We start from the raw sequence: 24,302 nt of genomic DNA, 5'->3' as shown, positions 1-24,302 counted from the left end.
ATCTGTAGATTATCGCAATTCCTCCACCTATCGATCCTGTTCGATTCAAGCATTCAACAGAGTAGCCTGCGGGCGTGGCGGTGTTCCAGTCAGGGCCGGAGGTCTGAAATGCCCAGGTTTCCGTGAGAAACATGAGATCAGCGCTGTGATCGATAAGTAAAGCTTCTATCTCGTATTTATTTTTAGGCATAGACCTAACATTAAGTAGAATACATTTGAGAGATCTATTCCTATGTGGCATTGAGTGGAGACAATAATCCGGAGGGTTGAGTGTGATGGGCAATGGGACGATTGGTGGAAGAAAGCCGCAAGAAGGACATTTAGAGATCATGTCAGTATTGTTAAAATCAGTTTTGGTAGGATGGTCACAACGGTGTTGGTCCAACTTACATAGGTCTAATTTAGAATATTGTAGGTTAGAAAAATGGGCAGAATTTCCGGCACTAGGCGCGGGTCCGGCGCGGACGGGCGCATACGGGCTTGCCTTAGGCTCGCCCGCTGCGCGTCCAGTATTTGCACATGCTCTATGGAAGGAGTGGTGTGGCTCACTGGTTAGAGGCGGCAGACCCGTAAGCAGGGGACGGCCCGGGACCAGGGTTCGATTCCCAACGCGGCAGGGTAGTGGACCAGGGTCAGCGGGCTCGATAATTCTCGTCTTGGTGCCTACTCCAGGCAGGGAGCACACTCGGCAACTCTGGGCATTAGCTTGCCTCATCTTCACAACGGCCCCCCCAGACCGCCGGGGATGCTTGGTCGCAGCTTAGAGATACCCATTAGGGACCATCTCTCAGGGTGAGCCAGGACGGGTTCCCCAGCGGTCGAAGCGCGGAGATACTCCTCCGGGAGTCGATTCCTAGCGCTATATAAACCCGCAATTAAATTAAATTAAATTAAATTAAAGGAGTGAGGCGTAGGTGGGGGGGCGTGGCCGACCGTAGTGGGCGTGGCCTTGGGGTTCCCCGTCGCTGTCGTCAGCAACCAGAGGAAAGCCGCGGTAGCGATAAGTCCGCTACGCGGGATGATTAGATTTGAATGTCGCTTTCAAATGTAAGTGCTCGGAGAGCGAGGCAATGTTAAAAACAGATTAATTTACACAAGGTTAAAAGCTAGATGTCAGTGATCTATCTCCCGACTGTGCCTCAGGAGGGGTGTATCTTTGAATGTCGCGCTAGCAATCAGCGCTTTTATTAGGAGTAGGTGGGGGGCGTGGCCGACCGTAGTGGGCGTGGCCTTGGGGTTCCCCGTCGATGTCGTCAGCAACCAGAGGAAAGCCGCGGTAGCGATAAGTCCGCTACGCGGGAAGATTAGATTTGAATGTCGCTTTCAAATGTAAGTGCTCGGAGAGCGAGGCAATGTTAAAAATAGATTAATTTACACAAGGTTAAAAGCTAGATGTCAGCGATCTATCTCCCGGCTGTGCCTCAGGAGGGGTGTATCTTAAGGGTCGATTAGACTGGTGCAAGGTGCCCATATGCCAGGCTAACTTCTCACACTGTTGACCCCCTTTCTGCCCCTCTTTCAGACGTTCTGTTGTACATACTTTCTTTGACCCAGCAGAGTTCTGCTTTGGGCACCCTTAAGGCTTATCTTTCGGCTATCTTCCTTTCTGAGACTTTCAGATCAGCCTTCCCTGTATTAATCTCCCATTGTCAACATGTTTCTTAAGGATCTTACTTACTTGTTTCCTCCGTCTCCTTTCTTCATGCCCCAAAGGGATTTAAATGTGGTCTTAACTTTTCTTATGTGTTCTCCCTGCGAGCCTCTTCATAATTGCCTTCACAGGCTTCTACCCATACGACTGCTTTCCTAATTGCCATCCCCTTTGCTCGCAGAGTTAGCGGACTCCATCAACCAAGCCTACCTATCTGTCTGTACATCCAGATAGAGTGGTACTTCGAACACAAGCTTTGTTCCTCCCTAAAGTGGGCATGCCCTTTCGTAAGGGACAATCCATTACCCTGCCCACCTTTTACCCGCTCCTGCATCCCTATAAAGGAAGAGGAAAGGCTCCACCGCCTGGGCTCAAAACGCACTTTGTCTTTCTATCTTGTTCGTACTAAAGAATTCTGGGTGGACAATCAACTCTTCATTAGCTACCAAGTAATGTTGGGCAGTGCAAAAAAGACTATCGCTTGTTGAGTTGTCCTCTGCAATAAATTGTGTTACGCTTTGGCAAAGAAGAAGCCTCCTGTGGGGTTAAGGGCTCACTTTACTAGAGAAATAGAGAAACTTACTTATCTATCCCAAGCGTGATACCAGATTTTGGAACTTAAGATTGTATTGTTGTCATGGCTCTTTGACCCTATGCACTTTGCACTTCACATTTATTTGCATCAGATTATGTCGGAGGGTCCCCTCAGCTAGCAATTCTTTTATGGTAGCTTGCCGGGCATGGCGGCCTCTTATACAACAAGAATTTAAGTTTTCTTAGATGCTTTTGCCCGACAAGAATCTATTACTAAAAAGTGATGCTCATCTGTGCTTCATCTATAAATAGACACAATTTGTTTTAAATCTGTTTTATAGAACCTTATGTGCCGCATTCTATTGTGCATTTTGTCTTTGAATTGTATATTATTCAGGGGCGTATTTCCCCTATAAACTGTGTGGTTTGAATGTATTCTTGTACATATTTTGAGCTACATTATTATGAACTTTGTATCTATCAGCAGTATTATGTGTTATATTTAATGAGTTAATGGGTTTGTTCACTTTTATGGTTTTTCAAAACAAAATAAAGTTAATAAATGGAAAGATAATCTTTTGGTGCTGCATATTTTGATGATATTGCGGTCTTTAGCTACACTTGGCAAGATCACCTGATCCACTTTGGGGAAGTACTAGAGTCTGTGAGAAGTGCAGGCATCACTATCAAGGCAAGCAAGTCTCAGATCGGGCAGGGAAAGGTTGTATACTTGGTTCAATCTGTTGGTGGAGGCCAAGTTCAACCTTTACAGCCCAAGATCCAGACCATTCTGGACTGGGGAGCTTCAACTACCCAGACTCAAATCAGGGCCTTCCTTGGCTTGACTTGGTCCTATAGAAGGTTTCTGAGGGATTATGGCATCATTGTGGTACCCCTCACAGAACTGACCGCCAAAAGAATGCCCAAAAATGTGAACTGAACAGGGAGCTGTCATAGGGCTTTTGACACACTGAAGGAAGCCATCTTATCTGTACTTGTTCTGAAAGCTCCTGATTGCCAAGCAATTCGTTGTACAGGCTGCTGCCTCTAAATCTGGGATTGGAGTGATCCTATCCCAAATAAATGACCAAGGTCAACACCAGCCGGTTGCTTTCATAAGTAGAAGGCTACTCCGCAGGGAACAACTTTGGAATGCCATTGAGAGGAAAGCGTTTGCTGTGGTTTGGTCTCTGAAGAACTTGAAAGCATACCTGCTTGTCTCTCACGTCCTTCTTCCAACCAACAACAGGCCTCTCAGATGGCTAATGCAGATTAAATGGAAAAATCCCAAACTTCTAATGTGGTCCATATCCCTAGAGGGAATGGACTTTGAAGTGGAACACAGACCATGGCCTGCCCATGCCAATGCAGATGGCCTTTCCAGGTTCTTCCACTTAAATGACAAAGACTCTATAGAGGAAGGTTAGTCTCATCCTCTTTTGTTTGGGGAAGGTTCATGTAGGAAAGTGCCTCTTTTGGATATGGTTATCCCCCACTGTTTGCCTGGAAAATGGTGCATGTTTGCCTGGAAGTGCACATGGTCCTTGTCAACCAGGCCCCCTGGGCGAGATCTCCTTCCCTAAACTGTACCTTATGTTTCCACAATTGCCCCCCCCTTTAGTTCACATATAACTCCCTCATAAAAGGTACCCTTGCAAACCAAGGGCCTTATGGTTAAAGAGGGCCCCTAAGGGCTGCAACACAAATTGTGCATGCCTAAGGGACCCCTCACCAAGCACATGAACACTGCTCTTGCAGTCTGTGTGTCTTGGTGCAAACAAAACTGAAGAGTGGATATGGCACGCATCCCTGTGTGCCATATTCATAGACACTGCATGAGATATAGGTAACACACCCCTCTAGCAGGCCTTAGCCCTAACGCAGCGTGCACTATATCTCCGGTGAGGGCATATCTGCTTGAGCAGATATGCCCCCGCACTAGCCTTATTGATTACTGGGTATTGTAAGTGACCATGAAAGCCATGTTAAGTACATGGACTGGATGCTCGTCATTGCGAGTTCCCAAGCTCCATGATGGCTTCACTGAAATATGGGATGTTTGGTACAAAACATCTCAGCATAATAAACCTGCACTGATTTCAGTTTCAGATGTATTTGAAAGTGCAAACAGTGGACCTCTTATAGGGGTTCCCTGAAACATACCAATTGCTAATGTGTTCACTGTCTGGTCTATGCCACTCTGTTACCACCAGACAGTGTTCTGACCTCATGGGGAGAGTGCCTGCACTTTGAGGTTGAGAACAAGGTTTTTCTTGGTGGAGGTGCTCACCCTCCACCCGGTCAGGAAGAGCCATCTGTGGCGGGGAACTTCAAAGGCCTTGCCACCTTTGTAATGTGACCCCAGCCTCTCCTGTTAGAGGGAGCAGGCCCCTTTCCTATCCCTACTCTAATTTTTGCGAGAGGACAGGCGAGAAAACGTAAAAAGACTAGGAGGTGTGCCCTCCTCTGCCAACTCCATCTCTTCAGTGCTTGAGGTAATGTACACATTTCAGTGCCCACCATCTTTAAGATGGTGGGGGTTATCTAATCAGGGTTAAGTCCATGTCCCCCTCCCACAGGAGGTAGGCATGATGGAGGGTTTAGACGCCGCTGGTAAGGGGCCCATTGGCCACTATCTGTCACTCCCTTGTAACGCCACTAAATCTAGTAGTTATAAAGGAAGTGACCCGATTATGGCCACCATGGTCACTCGCGACCACCTCTCAGCCTTCCACACAAATGAAGAGTCAGTCAGACAGTAGAGAATACAAACCAAGTATATTTATTGAGGTACACTCGAACGGAGTCCAGTCTGATTTGCCTCTTGGGATTGCTGCAGAGGGACTGACTTTAGCAAACATGGCGATATATTATGTGCAATTCAAAACCAAGGAAGAGACACCCTGACTGAAAATTTCCAGTAGGAGGCAGCTAGACAAAGAAGGTACAGAAGAATGAGTTTCGATCCTGAGACCGGGCACAAGCTATCATGCCACGGTCGTTCTGCCTGTGCCCGCCGCTCTAAAGGTGGGAGCAGGCCTCTATCTAATGGGAAAGGTATGCGCTAATAAGAACAGTGTATTCATTAGTACAGCAAGGCCCAACCTTGAAGAAACAAAAACTACCTCAGCTGCTTTCAGCAGTGACCGAGAGAAAAATTAGTTTCAATCATGCCTCAAAATGGCAGCTAAACATAAAATGGTGCCGCAAACTTAAGACGTACATACATAACCAGAATAGCTAAAACATTTTAATTCCAACAGTTAGGTGCCCCCCACCCAGACCTGTCTGCAGCCCTGGACAATCATGTACCAAAAGATGACTCATCCTGCAGCCAAGCAACCTCCAGAACGTTAGGAGGGCTGCCTGCCATTGATAAAGACCAAGATGTTCTGAGATTAGCTGACCTTTTAACAAAGCAACCATCTTCAAAGTAAAGACTCTGTGACTTGAAGAACTTCGAAGCCTGCCCAATTCCACCTCTGCAACTGACGTCCACTGCCCAAATCCAAGTTGTCCACCAGTTCCATCAAGGTTCCACAGCACTCCAGAGCCCAAGTCCACCTTTCTCTCAGACTCCTCGACATTGCCTGCAGGCTCTGCACGGAACACCCCCCTACCAACTGCGACCGGCTCCATTAAGCCGTTTCCAACTTCAAAAAGCACCCTGGCACATGTCCTTCCTGCCCGTCGGTGAATGGAACAAGAGGTGTCCCTACGTCCCCGAGGATCGCAACTTACCTCTACAGCTGTTGGTTTCCTGTGACCGACCTCATGGCCTGAGCCTGCGGTCCTTTCCCAATTTGGCCTGTCTCCATTGCTTTTCATTAGGCACCGAACACTGTGTTGGCACCCTGCACCCGGGGGCCCCTGTGCATAGTGTTGGTTCTGCCTTGGGTCCTGTCTATTGTTAGCCTCAACCCCCAGCAACTGGTCCACCAAGCTGCTGCTACCTCCCTGTAGGCAGCCTCTGTCCGATTGCCCCAGTCCCCATTGATTTGAATTCGGTGCCAGACCTTGACCTTGCACCCTGTACCCGGCCCCCGTTGTGCCGCTGATGGTGTACTATTGGTGCTGAACTTAACCTTGCCCAATACTGACCTTAACTCCTGAAGACTGGTGTTGTAAGTCGATGTTACCCGTATGTATGCTGAATGTTTTCTTCCTCCCATAGGTTAACATTGCAAAGTCTGAAAATTGCACTGTGTCCACTTTTCATATTGAAAACTATTTCTATTGCAAAACGTATTTACCTGAGATGAAGTTCTCTGGTTCTACTAAATAAATATAACCAAGTATTATTTTTATAAATTGGTCTGGGATTTTTTTATTGAGTGTGGGTCTCATTTATTGCCTCCGTGTGTACAACAAATGCTTAACAGTGCACTCTGATAAGCCTAACTGCTTGCTCACACTACCACAATAGAGAGCATTAGCGTTATCTTCAATAGTCTCTGCAAAGCCTCTGGGAATCCACTGGGCTCTGCACAATATGGATCATTTTGTGATATTATATGGAGAGCCAGTTTCCTACAATCATTCTTCTTTGTTTCTCAAAGCACACCTCCTCTTTTGGTTCTTCTTGCTAACTTTCTCGTACAAGCTTTGAAAATGTGCTCCTTTCATACCTTTAAAGCCACTACATTTCACATTTCTGGTAAGTTTCCACCAGAGCATTATAATGTTTAGGCATGGAACTATTTTCTTGTTTCCCTACTCATGTTGAACGCGTATGTTTTGTTTGCAGCTCCTCGTTGCTTGGGTCTGAAATTGAAGAAATGTTTGTGCATTTCTGAAATTTTTTTGTGGAATCAATGTGTTTTAATTTTTTGTGAATTTCGGCTCAATGTAAGGCCACTTTTCTTTGTAACTATGTTTCATCATTTTTTTTTTCAGAACTAGATTTTATTAACATTTCAGATATGATTGCAAAACTTCCACAGCACTCCGAACACCGGAGGGGCTGTGAGCATATATTCAAGTGGCACAGTACAGCAATCAGTACAATAATCAGGATAAGACAGTGATATTAAACCACCCGCCCCCCCCAACCCCCTAACACCGCCCCCTCCCGGGTCCCACCCTAGCCCCGTTCACGATGGTCACTCGGAACTAAGCAAAGCAGTCTATACAATAAAAGTAATACACTCTCACCCTCACCCCGGTACACAGGACAGCTGATCTACTGTCGCATCCTGCCGCGGCGGCGGCTCCAGCCACAGCCCCCTGTAGTCCGCCCACCTCTTCCAAATTTTATAGTGTTTCCTGGGACAGCCACGGGCCTCAAACACTGGACGTTCCAGTCCCATACAATAATCCATGCCCCGTTTCCATACCTCAATCGGAGGAGCCCTAGGGTCTTTCCAGGGCCACATCCCTCTTGGCCACTGTAAGGCCTAGGAGCAACAGGTGTGTTTTATATATGTTGCCTCCCACCTGCTCCAAGACATGCAGGAGGCCCAGCTGCGACGTAGGCGGGAGTTGCCAACCCAGGACCTCATCCAAACAGTCCCATATACGCCTCCAATATCTCTCCATTGCCCCACAGGTCCACACAGTATGAAGGAACGTGCCACCTCTCTGCCACACCTCAGACAATCGGGGGAGGCTATCAGCCCGGCCCGCCACAGCCTCTCTCTTGTGTAATATGCCCTATGTAGGTACTTAAATTGGATAAAGCGCAGCCGTATGGCCACGGTCGCCTCCCTTGGAGCCGCGAGCGCCTCCCTCCACCCTTCTTCGTCAATTTCACCGACATCCCCCTCCCATTTGGACCGCAGGCTATCTAGGGAGGATGAACAATGGGTAACAAGTGATTGGTAGATGCAGGATATTTTCTTTTCCGTCAAGTCTCCCATAAACAGTTTAGCTTCTAGCCGACTATATTCCGGCAGGGAGTCCAGCCCCTCCAAGGCGGGGGAGATAGCGTGGCGTAACTGCAGGTATTTGAAGAACTGGGCACTTGGCATATCGTATTCTTCCCTCAGTTCCTGAAAGGATTTAAGGGTTGTGCCCCTCATGACATGCCCCAGTGCTGGGATCCCTATCGAGTCCCAGCAGCGAAACCCCGGCAGGGCCGACAAGGCCGGCAGGCGGCCGTTCTGCCACAGCGGGGTCTCCCCAGTCAGCCTATTCCACCATCCCATACGGCTAAGTGCCCGACGCCAAACCTGGAAGACAACCTGCGTAACCACCGGGAGTCTCTTCCTCTTCCCCGCCGAGTACAGCAAAGTATGCAAAGTATCGGGTTCCATTAAATACTGCTTCAGAGCATACGCCGGATGCCCGATCCCCATACCACAATTCGTTGAGTATCAATAGATGGGACGCTTGGTAGTAGGAGAGGATGTCCGAAGATGCCAGGCCACTGCAGTACGTAGAGAGGAAACAGGTGCGAAGGGCCACACGAACCGCCCCCCCCCCCCGCCCAGAGAAAGCGGCCCAGTGCCGAGTTAACTTGGCGAAACCATCGTGGCGAGATAGGATACGGGTGATTCTGCAGTTGATATAGCAGACGAGGGAGAGCGACCATCTTAAAGATGGCCGACCGGCAATATAGGTTCAAGGGCATACGGGACCATGTTTTCATGTCCGACCTGACTCTGTACCAGACCGGGACAACATTGCGTTCCCACGAGACTCCAGGGATGTCAGTCATAAATACCCCAAGATATTTAAAACCTCCTGTCGCCTTCTGTAGGGCGGATGCCCAAGTTCCGAGAGCTACACCGCCACCTAGGGTCCAGAAGACAGACTTCTTTACATTGAGATTAAGCCCTGAAACCTCACCAAACACTCTCATAATGTCAAGAACTCTTGGGCCTGACCTATTGAGATCTGTAAGAAAGAACAGCACGTCGTCCGCGTAAAGCGCGATTCGGTCCGACGGCCCTGCCTCCCATTCGAACCCCTTCATTTGTGCATCTATTCGCACCCATGCCGCAAGAGGTTCCATCGCGAGAGCGAACAAGTACGGCGAGAGCGGGCATCCCTGCCGGGTACCTCGCCTGATGGGGAAGACGTCTGAAATCGCACCGGCCACCCGCACAGACGCCGTCAAATCGATATACAGCAGCCTTATATACAAGAGAAAATGAGGACCGAGATTCAGACGGGGTAGGAGTGCCTGCAAATACGCCCAGCTCAGCAAATCGAAGGCTCTATCAATATCAGCCAATAGAAGTGCCGCCTGGGAGCCGGTGGCCCGCATCATCTCCAAGGCCACCTGGGCCCGCCTAATGTTGTGTCTAGTGGCCCTGTGTGGCATAAAACCAGCCTGGTCCGGATGGACCAGAGCGGCAATCAAAGGCAGGAGGCGGTTGGCGAGCGCCTTCGCCAGTATCTTCGCCTCGATATTCAGAAGTGAGATAGGGCGGTACGATTTATGGCGATCCGGCGGTCTACCCGGTTTGCAGAACACCACGATCTCGGCATGTCTCCAATCCGGCGGCAGCTGGCCCAACTCTCTAGCAGCATCCAATGCCTTCTTGAAGTGGGGCCCTAACTGGAGATGGTATTTTCGAAAAAACTCGCACGGGAAGCCATTCGGCCCTGGGGCCTTCCCCGTGTTCAGTTCACCAAGTGCCTTGCCCATTTCCTCCGCGGACAAAGGAAGCTCGAGAATGTCACGCTCCTCGTCGGAGACAACCCGCGGCGGAAGGTCCGCCAGAAATTTGTCCACAGCCTCCGCTGGGAGAGAATCCCTGTGGGCGTATTGTGCGCGCGAAACTGTCGGCTATAACCCCTGGATCGGTTATAGAATTCCCGGCCTCATCTCTCAGTGCCGGCAGCGTCTGAGCCTGGAACGTGCCCTGGCCCAGCCTATACAACAGCGAGCTGGATTTGTCCCCCCATTGGTATATTCTGCTCTGCGTTGCAAGCCATATATGGCGTGACTCCTCAAGATGCAGGGAAGCAGCATCGCTCTGTGCCTGTAGGAGCCGTTGCGTGTCGTCTTCCGCCCCGGTCTCAGTAGCCCTTGCCTCTAGAGTGCAGACGCGATCTACCGCTCTCTCCAGATCCTCCCCTCGTGCCCTGCGGGCCCGCGCACACCAGGCTATATCCACTCCTCTGAGTGTAGGTTTCATGGCCTCCCAAAGGGTCACCACGTCTGAATCAGGCCTCTCGTTCTCCTCCCAGTAGTGAGCAATGGCCTCCCGCATAAGGGAATGGTAATCGTCATGTTGCAGGTGCCAAGTAGAGAGGCGCCACCGAAATGGCTGCCGCCTTCTGTCGAGGAGGATATCAATCGTAACGGGGGAATGGTCAGAAAGCCCAAGCGGCAGTATAGCCGTCGATGCCACCATACCAATTTTGGCGCACGGGACGAACAAGTAGTCCAGCCGTGAGAAGGACCGATGAACCGCCGAAACATAGGTAAATTCCCGACGGTGTGAGTGTTGATAGCGCCAGGCATCCGTCCATCCCATACCTCTCACCATATCATTCAGTCTCGTAGGGGCAACCGCCAGCTGTCCGCCATTCGGCCTGCAGCGATCCACCGATCCATCCATAACATCGTTCCAATCGCCTCCTATCACCGACAGCACGTCTGGTATCTCAGCCCAAACTGCGAACAGCTTCTCCACCAGGGACCATTGCAAGGGGGGGAGCATACACACTACCAAAGACCACCTGTTCCTCGCCAATCATTCCCTTGATAAAGACATATCTGCCCTGGGCATCTTTCCAATGTGTAGAATGAATATAGGACACCCGGCGGTGAACCAAAACCGCTACACCCTGGGACCCCTGAAAAAACCCAGCATGGAACACCTGATGGTACCCAAAGCGCTTTACTCAGAGTCTTGGTACCTAGGAGATGAGTCTCTTGTAACAATAGGACATCAGCCTTCTCCTTTTTCCCATGTCACAGCACAGCGCCCCTTTTGATTTTGTCTAGCATACCCTGCACGTTCCAACTCACAATTCTCAGCGCAGCTCTGGGGAGCTCCGAGGCAGAATCCCTAGCCGCCATCAATTGGAAAAGTCTGCAATCACCAGGGTGTAGGCGAGTGTAATTGTCTATAGGACATGAGCCGAACCTGGTGGACCATCACGTGTGAACAAGTTACCCCTGTGGACCCAAACATTGTGCAACCCTCCACCCTCCACCCCCAGACCCATCCCCAACCCAACTCCCGGAAAACTGACCTCCCCTATACCTCAACAACATTGAAGTATCTGTCGCGGTGCAGGAGTGCCCTAACCCCCAACGGGAGGTCAGCGGCCACCCACTCCAATGGATCCCCAGTAACCCCTCCCTCATGGATCCCAACTACCCACTCAACCAACAGACCCCCCCCAGCATTTCCCACTTGTGTAGGAGGCAAAGCCCCTTACAAGAGCTTCCTGAACCTGCCTCCGCCGCCCCACACAGTCTCAACGGTGACTATACATTCAGTTAGCAAGCGGCAGTCCAAGACGACACATTAAGGCACCTCCTCCCAGTGGGAGCCTGTGATATCTGCGTGCAAGTTCAGTCCCCCGAGGCCCCTCCATGATCTTTGTCACAGTGGTCGGAGTCAGCTGGCGCGCCATCCCGACACCCACACCGCGAAGAGAAGCGTTTCCGCGATCTCGACCTCCTATTCCTCTTGCTCCTGGCACTTTGATCCTCCCGTTCCTGCGATGGGCCCCTCGAGTGGCCCGGGTTCAGTCCCGGTTGGGCATGCGGCCTGACCCTCACTGTCTCATCAGTCCATTTAAAGACGTCTTCGGTGTATCAAAGAAATGGGTTCGCGACTGGAAGACTACCCGCAGGCGGGCCGGAAAAAGTAAGGAGTATTGGATCTTCAAACCTCGCAGTTTCGCCTTGGCGGCGATGAACGAATGCTGTTGTTGTTGCACGATTCTGGTATAGTCCGGAAAGATCATGATCTTCTGGTTTTCAAATAGAAGAGAGTCTTTGGCCCTTGCCTCCTGTAGGATAGTGTCCCTGTCATGGAAATTCAGGATTTTAGCTATCACTGGTCTGGGCCGCTACCCCGCCGGCGGCTTCTGCGTCAGGGCTCTATGTGCGCGTTCAATCACAAAACAGCGTGACAGAGCGCCCGGAGGTAGCCAATTCTCCAACCACTGGGACAAGAAGAGTTCCATATTCCCTTTCTCACAGCCTTCCAGAAACCCCACAAAGCGAAGGTTGTTCCTGCGTATCCGCCCTTTGGCATCCTCCACACGGAGCGCAAGGCCCCTCTGGACGTTTTCCATTGCGGCCATCTTCCGCTTCAGGGTCCCAACGTCGTCCTCCACCACCGATATCCTGGATTCCGCCTCAGTGATACGCGCCACTGCGTTTCGTAGGTCTTGACGCAATAGGGTCACGTCTGCTCCAACTGCCCCTATCTTGGCGTCCAGCATGTCCCTGGACTGGGTAATCGCTGCCATGAGCGCCGCATTATCAGGGCCCGTTCCTTGACTTCCACCTGACGCACCGGGCCCCCCACTCGGCCCTGTGAATTTATCGATGGGCCCCTGTTTGGCGGACCCACTGCCTGCTCCGCCTCTGGTCATGGTCGCGGCACACCTGGAGGCTACTGTCTCCGGAGTGTTCGTAGATTGCCTCGGTGCCGACACCCCACACCACCAGTCGCAGCCAAGGGTACACCGCACGAATGTCTCCAGGCACACAGCTCCCCCACCCTATCGCCGTCTGCCGCCAGGGGGTATACCGGGTTCCACAAGGCTGCTCCCCAAAGCAATGCGCACAATGGTGTCCCGGCCGGGCCCAGCCCCCACACCGAGAGGCCCCTGGTCCGATCTCCACACCACAAGAGGGGGGCCCCGTGTCCCCGCACCAGGCCTCTCAGCAACTAGCCGCCAGCCCCGGGTGGAGCCCCTCCGCCACACAGTCCAACTGCTCCGGGCACTCACCGGTGCTGCGTGTGCCGGCCACTACCCCTCGCCACCTCGTGGCTATACTCAGATGGGGCCACACAGAGTCACCCACGTCGATCACGCCGTCTCTCCTGGCGCCGCCACCGGGCCTCCTCAGGCCCCGATCACAACACTCGCCTGAGTCTCGGGCCGCCCACCAGCTTATGGGCCAAGGAAGCACAATCGCCCCACACCAGTCTCGTTGGGCAGGGTCTCACCTCGGGGGCACCGCACCTTCAGTCGCCCAAGTCGGTTTACTGGCCACCGCAAGTCTCCAGCACTCACCGCCGGGAGTCGCGAAACTCGAGGTCCTGGTCTCGCGGCCCCAAGGTAGGCCACAGCTCCCTCCGGCTGCTCTCCCAGCACAGGTCGTCACCTCCTCTGCACCGGACAAGTCCGAGGACTCGCCCACAGCTCCACCACCAATGGGGGCCCCAGGCCCAGGATGAATGCAGGCACAGCCGGCCGGCGCGGAGACCTGCCGACCGGGGGGGCGCCAAAATCGAGGCCCCGGCGTCACTCCCCGGGACTAGGCCGCAAGCCGCCGCTGCTGCTGTCTCCGCTGCAAAGAGCCCGGGAGCGCCAAATACCGCACCGGGCAACACCTCCTGCTCTCCGCCACAATCGCCGCAGGCTGCAAGGTTGGTCCAGGAGCCAGGATAAATTGCCGGATAATAATCGGGCCGGTGGGAGCTCTAGCAAGCTGCTTTGCATTGGTGCCCGCGAAGCCACGCCCCATGTTTCATCATTTTTAAACTTGGTAACACAATCCACACAAATACACTCCATACACTCCAAGCCACATAATTCCAATCAGCATAACTTCACTCAAGGCCACACACGTCCACGCCACAATTCAACGCTATACATTTCCATTCCACACCCCATAATTAGACAGCAAACCACACAATTCAATTCAACAACACAATTACACACCACACCACATGCAACTAATCCACATCACAGAATTCCACATCATGCCACAAAATTCAACAGCACACCGCGTAATTAAACCCCACTACATACCACTTCTCAACACAAAATACCATTCCACACAATTACATTCCATGACACACAATCCCACTCCACATAATCCACTGCACACAGTGCCACAAAATTCAACTACACAAATCCACTACACAATTCCACCACACACAATTCCACAACTAACAATTCCAATCCAACCAACTTAATTCCACTCCCCACCACATACATCCATTCTGCTGCAAACCAAAACACAGGGGTAAAAGGCATTGTTATTTACGCCAATAGCTCTAACTCTCACAAACGTGAGACCTATTGCATTGCAATTGCTTGTTTGATATTTGTCTTTGCTATAGGGAGAAAGTAAGGTTTTCCTTTAAACGTCTCCTCATTCCTCCCTTTTTTGAGTAGTCTCAGAAGATAAGCTTGAGGGCCAGTAATGAGGTAATGTGGACAAAGTAGAGTGACTGGCACCCTTCGTTCAAGCTGGCACAGAATATTAGTCTTCAAATACCAAGCTCCTATTAAAAAAAGTTTTAACCGTCGCTGTCATAGACTAGGTCTGTATGGGGCAGGTTTATCCTCTGTTCCAGACTATTGCAATCAAACCATGACAGACAGTAACTCTGCATTTGGAGGTTAGGTGAATTATTCATACCATGCAGACGTAGTCCAAACAAGCATTCGCAAATCAGTAGGTCTCCAATTTACAGGAGACCTATTGCTTTGCAAATGGTTGGCAACTTGGCATCAGGGACAACAGGAGGGAGGGCGGGGGGAGAAGGCACAGACATTTGTTGGGAGGGCGGGGGAGAAGGCACAGACAACTTAAGGCAGGGGGTGGAGGAGGAGAGGAGAAGGCACGAACAACAGGAGGGATGGGAGGGGAAAAGAAGGCACAGACAACAGGAGGGAGGGTGGAGGGGGAAGAAGGCAAGACACCGGGAGGGGGGTAGAAGGTACCGAAACACACATTTACCTGGTCCATCTCCTACGGCGGGCTTCGGCTCCAAAGAGAAATAGTACACGCCCTGTATAAAGGGGCCAGTAACCATGAGAGGATACAAATGATGCACACACAAGGAGATGATGGACGGAGCACTGAAACTTTTCAGGCACTCACCCACAGTCACAGAACTGGGTAGAATCCATCATCATTCTTTAGCTCACTTCACCACCTCAGTTCACACCCAGCTATATGCAAATCAGTCTTGACCCTGTGCCTCATGGGAACAGTCCAACCCGAACTGCCAAGCTAGGTCTTCCCTGAACCAGAAATAAGCATCCTGGGACCGATCTCTGGTCAACACCCTTCATCAGCGGCAAAGTGAGCAAGGGACCCATGTCTGGGCATACCCTGCCAATTTAGGGCGAACAAAGCAAACACAAGGATACAAATTATGACATTGGTGTTCTAAGGATTGACTAAAGACAAACACACAAGCCAATGAAAAATATGGGCGGGAGAGTGTGTGAAGCTTCTCTTCGTACTGAACTACCACAGCTCTTTTGCAGAGCAGCTGGTTCACGCTCTGACCTAAACATGTACGAGGGACGATAAATAGCTGATAAAAGAAACAAATCCGGTCTGAATTTTGGAAGATCAGAAGCAGAGCAAGAAAGTAGTTAGTTGATCAACTAGGGATATGTTTGTTATAGTTCCGATATTTTATTATTCATGTTTTTTTTAATGAGATGTGGGGAGAGAGGGTGTGGCATAACGGCCAGAGCTGCCAACTTTAGAGCCTGGAAACCAGGTTCCAGTCTCGGCGTTGGCTCAGCATTCTGTGATTCTGGGCAAATCACTAAGAGCCAGATGTATCAAGACTTTTACCGGTCGCAAATGGGTCGATTCACAGAATCGTCCCGTTTGCATACAGTAAAAAGCCTTTTAGGATGTACCTTCCCAAAAGTCATTCGCAAAATAGGGAATCACAATTTTTGCGATTAACTATTTTGCGAATGCATTTAGGGAATTGCAATTTGCGATTCCCTAAATGCAATGCAGGAAGCTTTTAAAAATTGCGACCTTGCTTTAAGGAATCGCTAATTACCACCAACTTCAAGTTGTTGGTAATTTGCAAATCCTTGGTACCAGATTGCATTTTTTCAAGTGCCATGTTGCGCATACATACGCCATGTGTACGCCACATGTGCATACATGACATTTTTGGGGGTGCATCAGGGTGGCCTTTTGGCCCCCTTGCACCCGTGAATTGCATTCGCAATTTGCGATTGCCAATTTGGTCATTGTAAATTGCAAATGCCTTCCCATTCATTCCTATGGGCCTAGAGGCCTCTAGGCCTATAGGAATGAATAGGAAGGCATTCCTTAATAGCGAATCGCAAATTGTGATTCGCTATTAAGGAATATGTAGGAATTGCTATTACTTTTGCGAAACCTACATACATTGCATTTGGCGATTCTATAATAGCGAATCGGTCAAATTTGCTATTATAGAAACCGCAAAATGCAATGTTGATACAGCTGGCCCTTAATCTCCCTGTGCTTCCCAAAAATGAATGTGTCCTATAAATGTAACTGATGCTCATGATCCGGTCGAGTTTGCGCTATGTACAACTGCAAAAAGAAGAAAAAAATGTGAATGGGGTATTACGTGTGTTTGCAGTGTGCAGCGATCTTACCTGATTCCTGTTTATGTTCAACAGACTGCAGGAGCTGGAGGAGCAGTATCGGAAGGAGAGGGAGGAGGCCAACTACCTTCTGGAGCAGCAAAGACTGGTGATTGTGTTACCGATTATCTGTACCTTGGCACACTGGGACAGTAGGGTCATGGGGTCCACACCATCCTCAGAATTACGGGCAGCCCTTTTAGTGGACAATGGTCATGGGAGAAATGATTAATGTGGTGTACTATGATGCTAAAATACAATAATATTGCATTGCAAAATGGGAGTGCAGTTAAAGGTTACCACCAGCAAAACTTCAAAAGGCTGGTGATAACTGTATGCATATAAATGCGGAAACATTTTATTAATATTATCAGCAAAGTGTATTATCTATGCATGTGCCACACACCATATGTTGAGGTTAATACCGTGCTGTTTATTGGAGTTTACAGATGCATTGCATCAGGACGTTATGGCTGCATTTACCAATTCATTCTTACTGAGTGCTAGCAAGATATATATAGGGCAACACATAGGGACAAATTTACAATCCCCGTGCGCCACTTTTGTGTCACTATTAACATGGGAAAAGTGATGCAAAAGTGGCGCAAGGAGCTTGTAAATTTGCCCCATAGTTTGCAAGAGACTAGCAAGCCAGCTTTTGGATGAATATAAGGTTGAATATTAGCTGTGTCCAGTATGTACGAGGACATTCCCTTGTCACTGATCACTTTGACAGATCATACCGCACAACGCTTCATGGGGGTGAGCGCGTCACCACATTCTGTGTGGAGTGAGTCTGAGGTTTGTGTGTTTTTTCTTAACTCAGTACTTATTTTGCACCCTAAAATAACGTCGATTTTTTGCTGTTCTTCTCTTAATGCACCACAATTACAGGACTATGAGAGCAAACTGGAGGCACTACAGCGCCAGATGGATTCCAAATATTACCCAGAGGTAGCTGAAGAAGACGAGGAACCAGATGATGAGGGTGAGTGTGCTCCAAATCTTCTAGTGCAGTCTTCTGAATTTAGTATTCTGTGCTGTTGGGTTGGAGATATATTAGGGTGCCACAGAAAGCCAATTTTAAACTAGAATTATTAGTGAACTAAATTGTAGGAGGAAGGAGAAAGAGACACATTTGCAAAAGCATAACACACGAAAGAATGTAAACCCAGTGATAGGTTTGGTGTGTGAATAGACTTTAGAGCTGCCTGTAGATGTTTCTAAACGTGGTAGATTGTTAGACAATTCCATGATGAGAACGATTATTTTGCGTGAATGAAGACTCGATTTTCAAAATGTTGATTACAAATTGAATTCTGCTTCTCTAGTCTCTATTTCTGGGGATAAGGTAAGAAGAACTTTTAGTTACGGTGCATGATTCTTATGAATGGTGTTGCCAGATAGCAGCAATTGTTCAAGATTATGATGGCTGGACTGGGTAGCCATTACATATTGCGCAGGAAGGGAATTATATGGTTGATTTTTTTGGGCAGGATGAACAACTTTAGCTGTCGAGTAGAGTATAACTTTGAGAGGGCTATGAGGCAGAGAGGCCTGCCAGAACCGCATTCTCAGAATCTGTCTTTTAGATGACTAAACGGATGTGTCACCATTCTAAATGAATGGTTGGTATGAGTGGGGGGGCTACACTTCATGACAGTATGGAGATTAAACGTTTCTGCTTGAACCATCCAATTAATTATCAAAGAAAGAGACAAAGGGGTAGAGGGAAAAGCCTTTCAACTCGTGCCCTAAAGTACTAAAATTCGTGCCTTCGCCATGCACAGCGTTGTAATCAAATATGTATTTTCGGATGCCATTAGGGATGTTACCAATGCAATCATTGAACATGTCATGAGTCCTATAATATGTGAGGGTACAAGCAGCGTATGGTGAGGGCACATGTTTTAGGTACTTTAGGGCACAAATTATAGTTACTTGAGGTAATTATAACTGGTGAAATTCAGTGATTTTGCTAGTATAAAATGTTGTTTTAACAGCCATTTTCAGCTAACTATAATGTCCTTTTAACCTTGTTATCAGTGAATTTGTAGTTAAAAAAAAAAGAATGATATTATTACAATTCCTAACTATAAAGTCACTTTACCCTCGGTTTTTTTCAGTGAATTCTATGTTGTTTTTCAAATGTAAAGTAAGATGCATGGAGTGGGGTTGTCCAGGTCTTCGCTCAACCCTTCTGTGGGCACCCAAGCCCCCCTTTTATATTGTGTTGCACCACAAACCCACGTATCAGCCGCACTTATACAGGGGGCCGCACTTATGCTGGTGGTTGATCCATGGGCCACAGAACGCCACCAAAATAATAATTAAATAAAATTGGCTCAGAGGGGTTCCTTCTAGAACGCAACCATATGGCCCTGGAGATCAGGCCACTCATGTTTGCCTCCTTATATCTTATTTTATTTTACAGCATCCTAGGATGGCAGCCGCAGCTTTTGTTCCGGTTGTGGCCCAACCAATCAAAATGTGTGTTTTAGTTCATAGATCCGCAGATCCATGTGGAATCAGGGCATGAAATGTACATCAAGTTTGAGCTTTAATTTCTCAAAACTACTGAACAGATATATGCCAAATGACAAAACGCACTCTTTCTGTATCAACATCTAGCTTTTCCCAAATTTCTTTATAGATCTGTTCAGCCATTTTTGCGTTATTGCTGTTCAATTTTCCTATCACTCCCAAGGGTGTCCTGGCACTGAGCAGGTGTGTGTGCCTAGCCCTGCCTATGGTAGATTGGTTAATAGAAAAGCCAAGTCTTCAGCTTTTTTGCAGAATTCAAGAAGAGAGGAGGAGACTCCGCTATAGAGCAGGAGAACGTTACATGCATTACAAGCGATGTAAGAGAACTCACGTACTCCTGATCTGGTTCTGTGCATGCGTGGAATGTGTGTGAGTGGAAGTCCTAAGGAGTGGAGGTGTCTGGATGGTTGGAGGAAGGAAATGCAACTCTTCAGGTAGGAGGAACCTAAGCTTTGTAGTGCCTTGATTGTGTGTGTGAAGAGTTTGAAATGAGAGCCTTTGTGTGTCCATAACCAGTGGAGCTCCCTGAAGTGTGGTATGATGGGAGTTCTGTGTAGGAGGTTGTCTATGAGTCTAGATGCCAAGTTCTGGGTGGTTTGTAGTCTTCTGGAGTTCGATGGTGATTTGGGTGTCGAGGGCGTTCCTGTAGTCCAGCTTGCTGGTGAATAGGGCATGAGTGATGGCTTTTCTAAGTGTAGCTTAGGGAGCCATTTGAAGATGTTCCTCCTCATCTTCAGGGTGTGGAAGCAGGATGCAGTGATGATGTTGACTTGTGCTGTCATGTTCAGTTTGCTGTTGATGATAATTCCGAGGTTCCTGACTTGGGTACTGGGTGTGTGTCCGAGTTCGGTCAGCCACCAGTTGGCGTCCCATTGTAATGTGTTCCTGCCAAAGATCATTCATTCTTTCTTGTCAGTGTTGAGCTTGAGACAGTTGGCTTTTATCCAGATAGGGACTTCAGTCAAGCAGGTGGTGAACTTGTTTCTTGTTTACAGGGTCTTGTTCTAGAGTGATGTTCTACAGGATGTTGATATTGAGTGTTCAAGTGACATTGGCCAAAGGGATCATGAATCTGTTGAAGAGGGTGGAGCTGATCAATGAACCTTGAGGCTCTCCGCAGATGAGTTTGCCGGCTTTCAAGGAGTAAGGTGCCAGGCTGACAGCTTGTGTTGTATCTGTTAAAAAGGAGCAAATATAGAGGAATGCTTGTCCTTGGATGCAAATCTCATGCAGGTACCTTTTGAGAATGGGGTGTGATAATGTGTCAAATGCTGCTGAAAGGTCTGGGAGAATGAGGGCTGCTATGTCTCCTCTGTCAAGGATCATGTGGGTGCCATCTGTGATGATGATGAATGCTGTTTCTGTACTGTGGTTAGATCTGAATCCAGATTGCGTGGTGTTGTAGAGCTGGTGGTTGCTGAGGTGGTCAGTGAGGCATCGGTTGATTACCTTCTCTAAGATCTTGGCGGGTATGATAGGAGGGAGATGGGTTTGTAGTTGGAAGGCATGCTGGGTCAGTGGATTTTATGAGCAGGGGTGTGACCAGCAGCATGTTTCCAGGTATCCGGAAATCTGTCCGAGTCAATGGTGGTGTTGAGGATGGGTATCTGAAAGAAATAGGTTAGTCTTAGATTCCTTACCTTAGAATATACCCAGGCGTCAGACTAGATCTGGAAAGTTTTTGTCAGCAGTACCCCTGCACATCGGTAGGCGTCATCTGCGGCTCCACGTCCGTCATTGGCGTAGTGATCGTCAGGATGACGTTGTCGGAGTACTTAGACGCCACCCTCACGCGCTGACGTCAGTTCTTCTTTTTTCCGTGCCAGCAAGCGCAGATCCGGGAAGAGCAGTACTCCAGTCAATTTTTGACAAAGTTTTGATCTCTTTTTGATCACTTTTCGAGTCAACCCTCGACTCGCGGTGCCGCTAGGGATGCCTGGTTTTAAACCTTGCGAGGACTGTCACCGCCTGATGTCGGTGTCAGACCCCCACCATCGGTGCCTTTATTGCCTCGGGCCGACCATGATGACAACTTGTGCCCCGACTGCCGGGCCTTGACGTCGATGGCTAGACAGGAGCGGTAAAGCTACTCGAGATCCGGCAGTCGGCTCCAATCCACGAGTCACCACCACTCGTCGGGCACCAAGTCCTTAGGTAAGTCGAGGCATTCGAAAAAGAAGTCGAAGAGGCATTATCGCTCTTCTGACTCCCCCGATGCTCGCGCGATGCGTCCGGGTATTCGGGCAACACCGCCCCCGCGGCTCCTTTGAAGCCTCAGGCGCCGCGTCCAGCTCCATACCCGGCGGTCCCTGTCTGCACGTGACGCCGGAGGAGATAAGTGCCTTCCTCACAGCCATGAGGTCGCGCTTCTCTCCGTCGGAACCTGCCGAGGCGCCTTCGGGCCCCGCGGGTCCGACTGGGAGCCCTAGCGGGCCGGCGGCTCCGGCGCCGTTGAGTGCTTCGGCGCCGTCGACGACTCCGGTCCCGACGCCGCAGGGCCCCGCAGGATCCAGGCCTGGATCTGGGCCGTCACCAGTCAACCTCACCACTCCTCCACTGGCGCCGACCCCAAGGGTGACTCTCTGTCCTCGGACGACATTGACCCCAGTTTCAGCTCCGGTGCGGGTCCGGCTTCGGGCTGGCGCCGCTCGGCGCCGTCTCCGGCGTCGATGGGTGAGGCCTTCACCTATGACCCGGCTCCATCCTTTTTGCCTGTTTATCAGGAGATGGATGACGAGGAGGAGTGGGAGGGGTCTGAAGACCCTCTGGCACAGCAGTGCCAGTTGAGCCAGGACTGGGCAGATGAGCTGGGGGAGGCCAGTGGTCTGGACACTTTGCCCGACACTGGATTCTTCTCTCCTTCCTCCGTGGCTTCGGAGGAGGGTGCTGATTACAGCGTGGTGTTGAACAGGGCAGCCAAGGCCTTGGCTCTTGAGCTCCTTGTTGCGGCTGTGAGGACTAATCTCCTCACTGAGGTGCTCAAACCGCAGGCAAGCTCCTCGGAGCCTCTATTGCCGTTTAACGAAGCCCTCACCAACGTTCTGATGGGCACCCGGTCCAAGCCCTCCTCAGGCCTCCCTGTGGATCGGAACGTGGCCCGACGCCACCGCCCGGCTTCAGGCGACCCCTGCTTTCTGTCCACCCACCCCACCCCCGAGAGCCTAGTAATTCATGCCTCTACGTCCTAGACCGCATTCCTGACTGCTCCACCAGATCGGGAATCCAAAAGGTACGATCAGTTTGGGAAGAAACTGTTCTCTCCCTGAGTTTGGGGTTGCGTTCTGTCAACACCGCCTGCCTTTTGGGCCGTTACACCCACTCTCTGTGGGATAAGGTTGCGGAGGTGCTGCCACAGTGTCCTGAGGAGGCTCGGGCACGGCTCGCCCAAGCCCTGGTGGAAGGGTGGGATACCGCGTGCTACTTGATCAGGTGTGTACTTGACACTACGGACTCGCTGGGTAGAGCGATTGCAACGACGGTGGCGGTTCTCTGCCATGCCTGGCTGAGGTCCGCCAACTTTTCGGGTGATGTCCAGGCCACGCTCATGGACATGCCCTTCGATGGCCGTCGCTTCTTTGGCGACAAAGCGGTTAGAGCGCTCGAGCGTTTTAAGGACTCCAGGGCTACGGCCAAGTCCTTGGGCCTCGGCCAGCTCCAGCAAACTTCCTCTTTTCACCCCTTTCGTGGCCAAGGAAGGGGCGCTCCCTCACGTCCACCCAGCCAGAGGCCGCAGAACCAGTCTCAACGCGGTTGCGGACGTGGTAACCGCCGTGGCGGTGTCGGGGGACAACAGCAGGGTCAGTCCACATCCGCTCCTGCAGCATTTTCCCCAAAGCCTTCCTAGTCCGGCATTTCAGGCCCATTCGATGCCAGTGGAGGGCAGGGTTCGCCATCACCTCTCCCATTGGCACACCATCACGTCGGACAGGTGGGTGCTGCAAATCGTCCGAAGGGGCTACTCCCTCCCCTTCGAGGTGACACCTCCAGCCATGCCACCGCAATACCACCGCATGTCGGGGGATTACTTGCAACTTCTGCAAGAGGAAGTTATGGCCCTCTTGGCCAAGGGGGCCGTCGAGCGCGTTCCTGGGTCAGAAGTAGGGCATGGTTGTTATTCCCACTACTTTCTGTTTCCCAAGAAGGGCAAGGGAGGCCTACTCCCTATCTTGGACCTCCGGAACATCAACGGCTTCCTCCGGAAGGAGAAGTTCAAGATGCTGACATTGGCTCAGGTCTTAGCTGCCCTAGACCCAGGAGACTGGATGGTAGCGTTGGACTTGCAGGACGCGTATTTCCACATCCCCGTCCTGCCGGCCCACCGGCGCTACCTGCGGTTCAAGGTTGGTCACAAGCACTTTCAGTTTACTGTGCTCCTCTTCGGCCTTACCAGCGCCGCTCGGGTGTTCACGAAAGTGATGGCGGTGGTCGCAGCTCATCTGTGCAGATCAGGGGTTTCAGTCTTCCCCTATCTCGACGATTGGTTGTTGAAGGCGGGCTCGCCCCAAACACTCGTCTCCCACCTCCAGACTACAGCCGGCCTCCTGCATTCGCTGGGGTTCTCCGTCAATGTGCCGAAATCACACCTGTGCCCCTCTCAGAAGCTCCTTTTCATCAGAGCGGTTCTGGACTCGGCGCAGCGGGTTCAGGATATTCATGCTCTGATTCTGATCTTTCAGCCTTTGTCCCAAGTCTCGGTCAGGTTCACTCTGCGGCTCCTGGGGCTGATGGCCTCCTGCATTCTTCTGGTGCATCACGCCAGGTGGCGGATGCGGGCTCTGCAGTGGGACCTGAAGTTTCAGTGGAAACAGCATCAGGGCAACCTGTCCGACGACGTCCTGATCTCGGAGGGTACTGTGAGTCAGTTGCAGTGGTGGCTCACGAACCGCGATTGGGTCAGCGACAGATCTCTCTCCCTACCCCAACCGGAGCATGTAGTGGTGACAGATGCGTCCCTCCTGGGATGCGGGGCCACATGGGAGAGAGGGAGATCAGAGGCCTCTGGTCTCCGGCGGAGGTCCATATCAACATTCTGGAGCTGCAGGCGATCCGTCTTGCACTGAAGGCATTCCTTCCCTCTGTC

The 24,302-nt window shown here is 50.5% G+C and overlaps 1 protein-coding gene across 1 annotated transcript in view; it reads left to right on the top strand.

The window, feature by feature from the left end:
* KIF1A (kinesin family member 1A) overlaps positions 1-24,302 on the top strand; it is a 2,508,766-nt gene that overhangs the window by 1,005,059 nt on the left and 1,479,405 nt on the right. The window contains exons 21-22 of the mRNA XM_086944020.1: positions 16,715-16,787; positions 17,573-17,666. Of these exons, the coding sequence (XP_086800146.1) occupies positions 16,715-16,787; positions 17,573-17,666 (167 nt within the window). The remainder of the gene's footprint in view (positions 1-16,714; positions 16,788-17,572; positions 17,667-24,302) is intronic.

The sequence above is a fragment of the Lissotriton vulgaris genome, chromosome 11 (assembly GCF_964263255.1).
Source record: "Lissotriton vulgaris chromosome 11, aLisVul1.2, whole genome shotgun sequence".
In the NCBI taxonomy this organism is placed as follows: Eukaryota; Metazoa; Chordata; class Amphibia; order Caudata; family Salamandridae; genus Lissotriton; species Lissotriton vulgaris.
The sequence above is the reverse complement of the archived record's forward strand: the minus strand, read 5'-3'. Positions and strand labels throughout refer to the sequence as shown.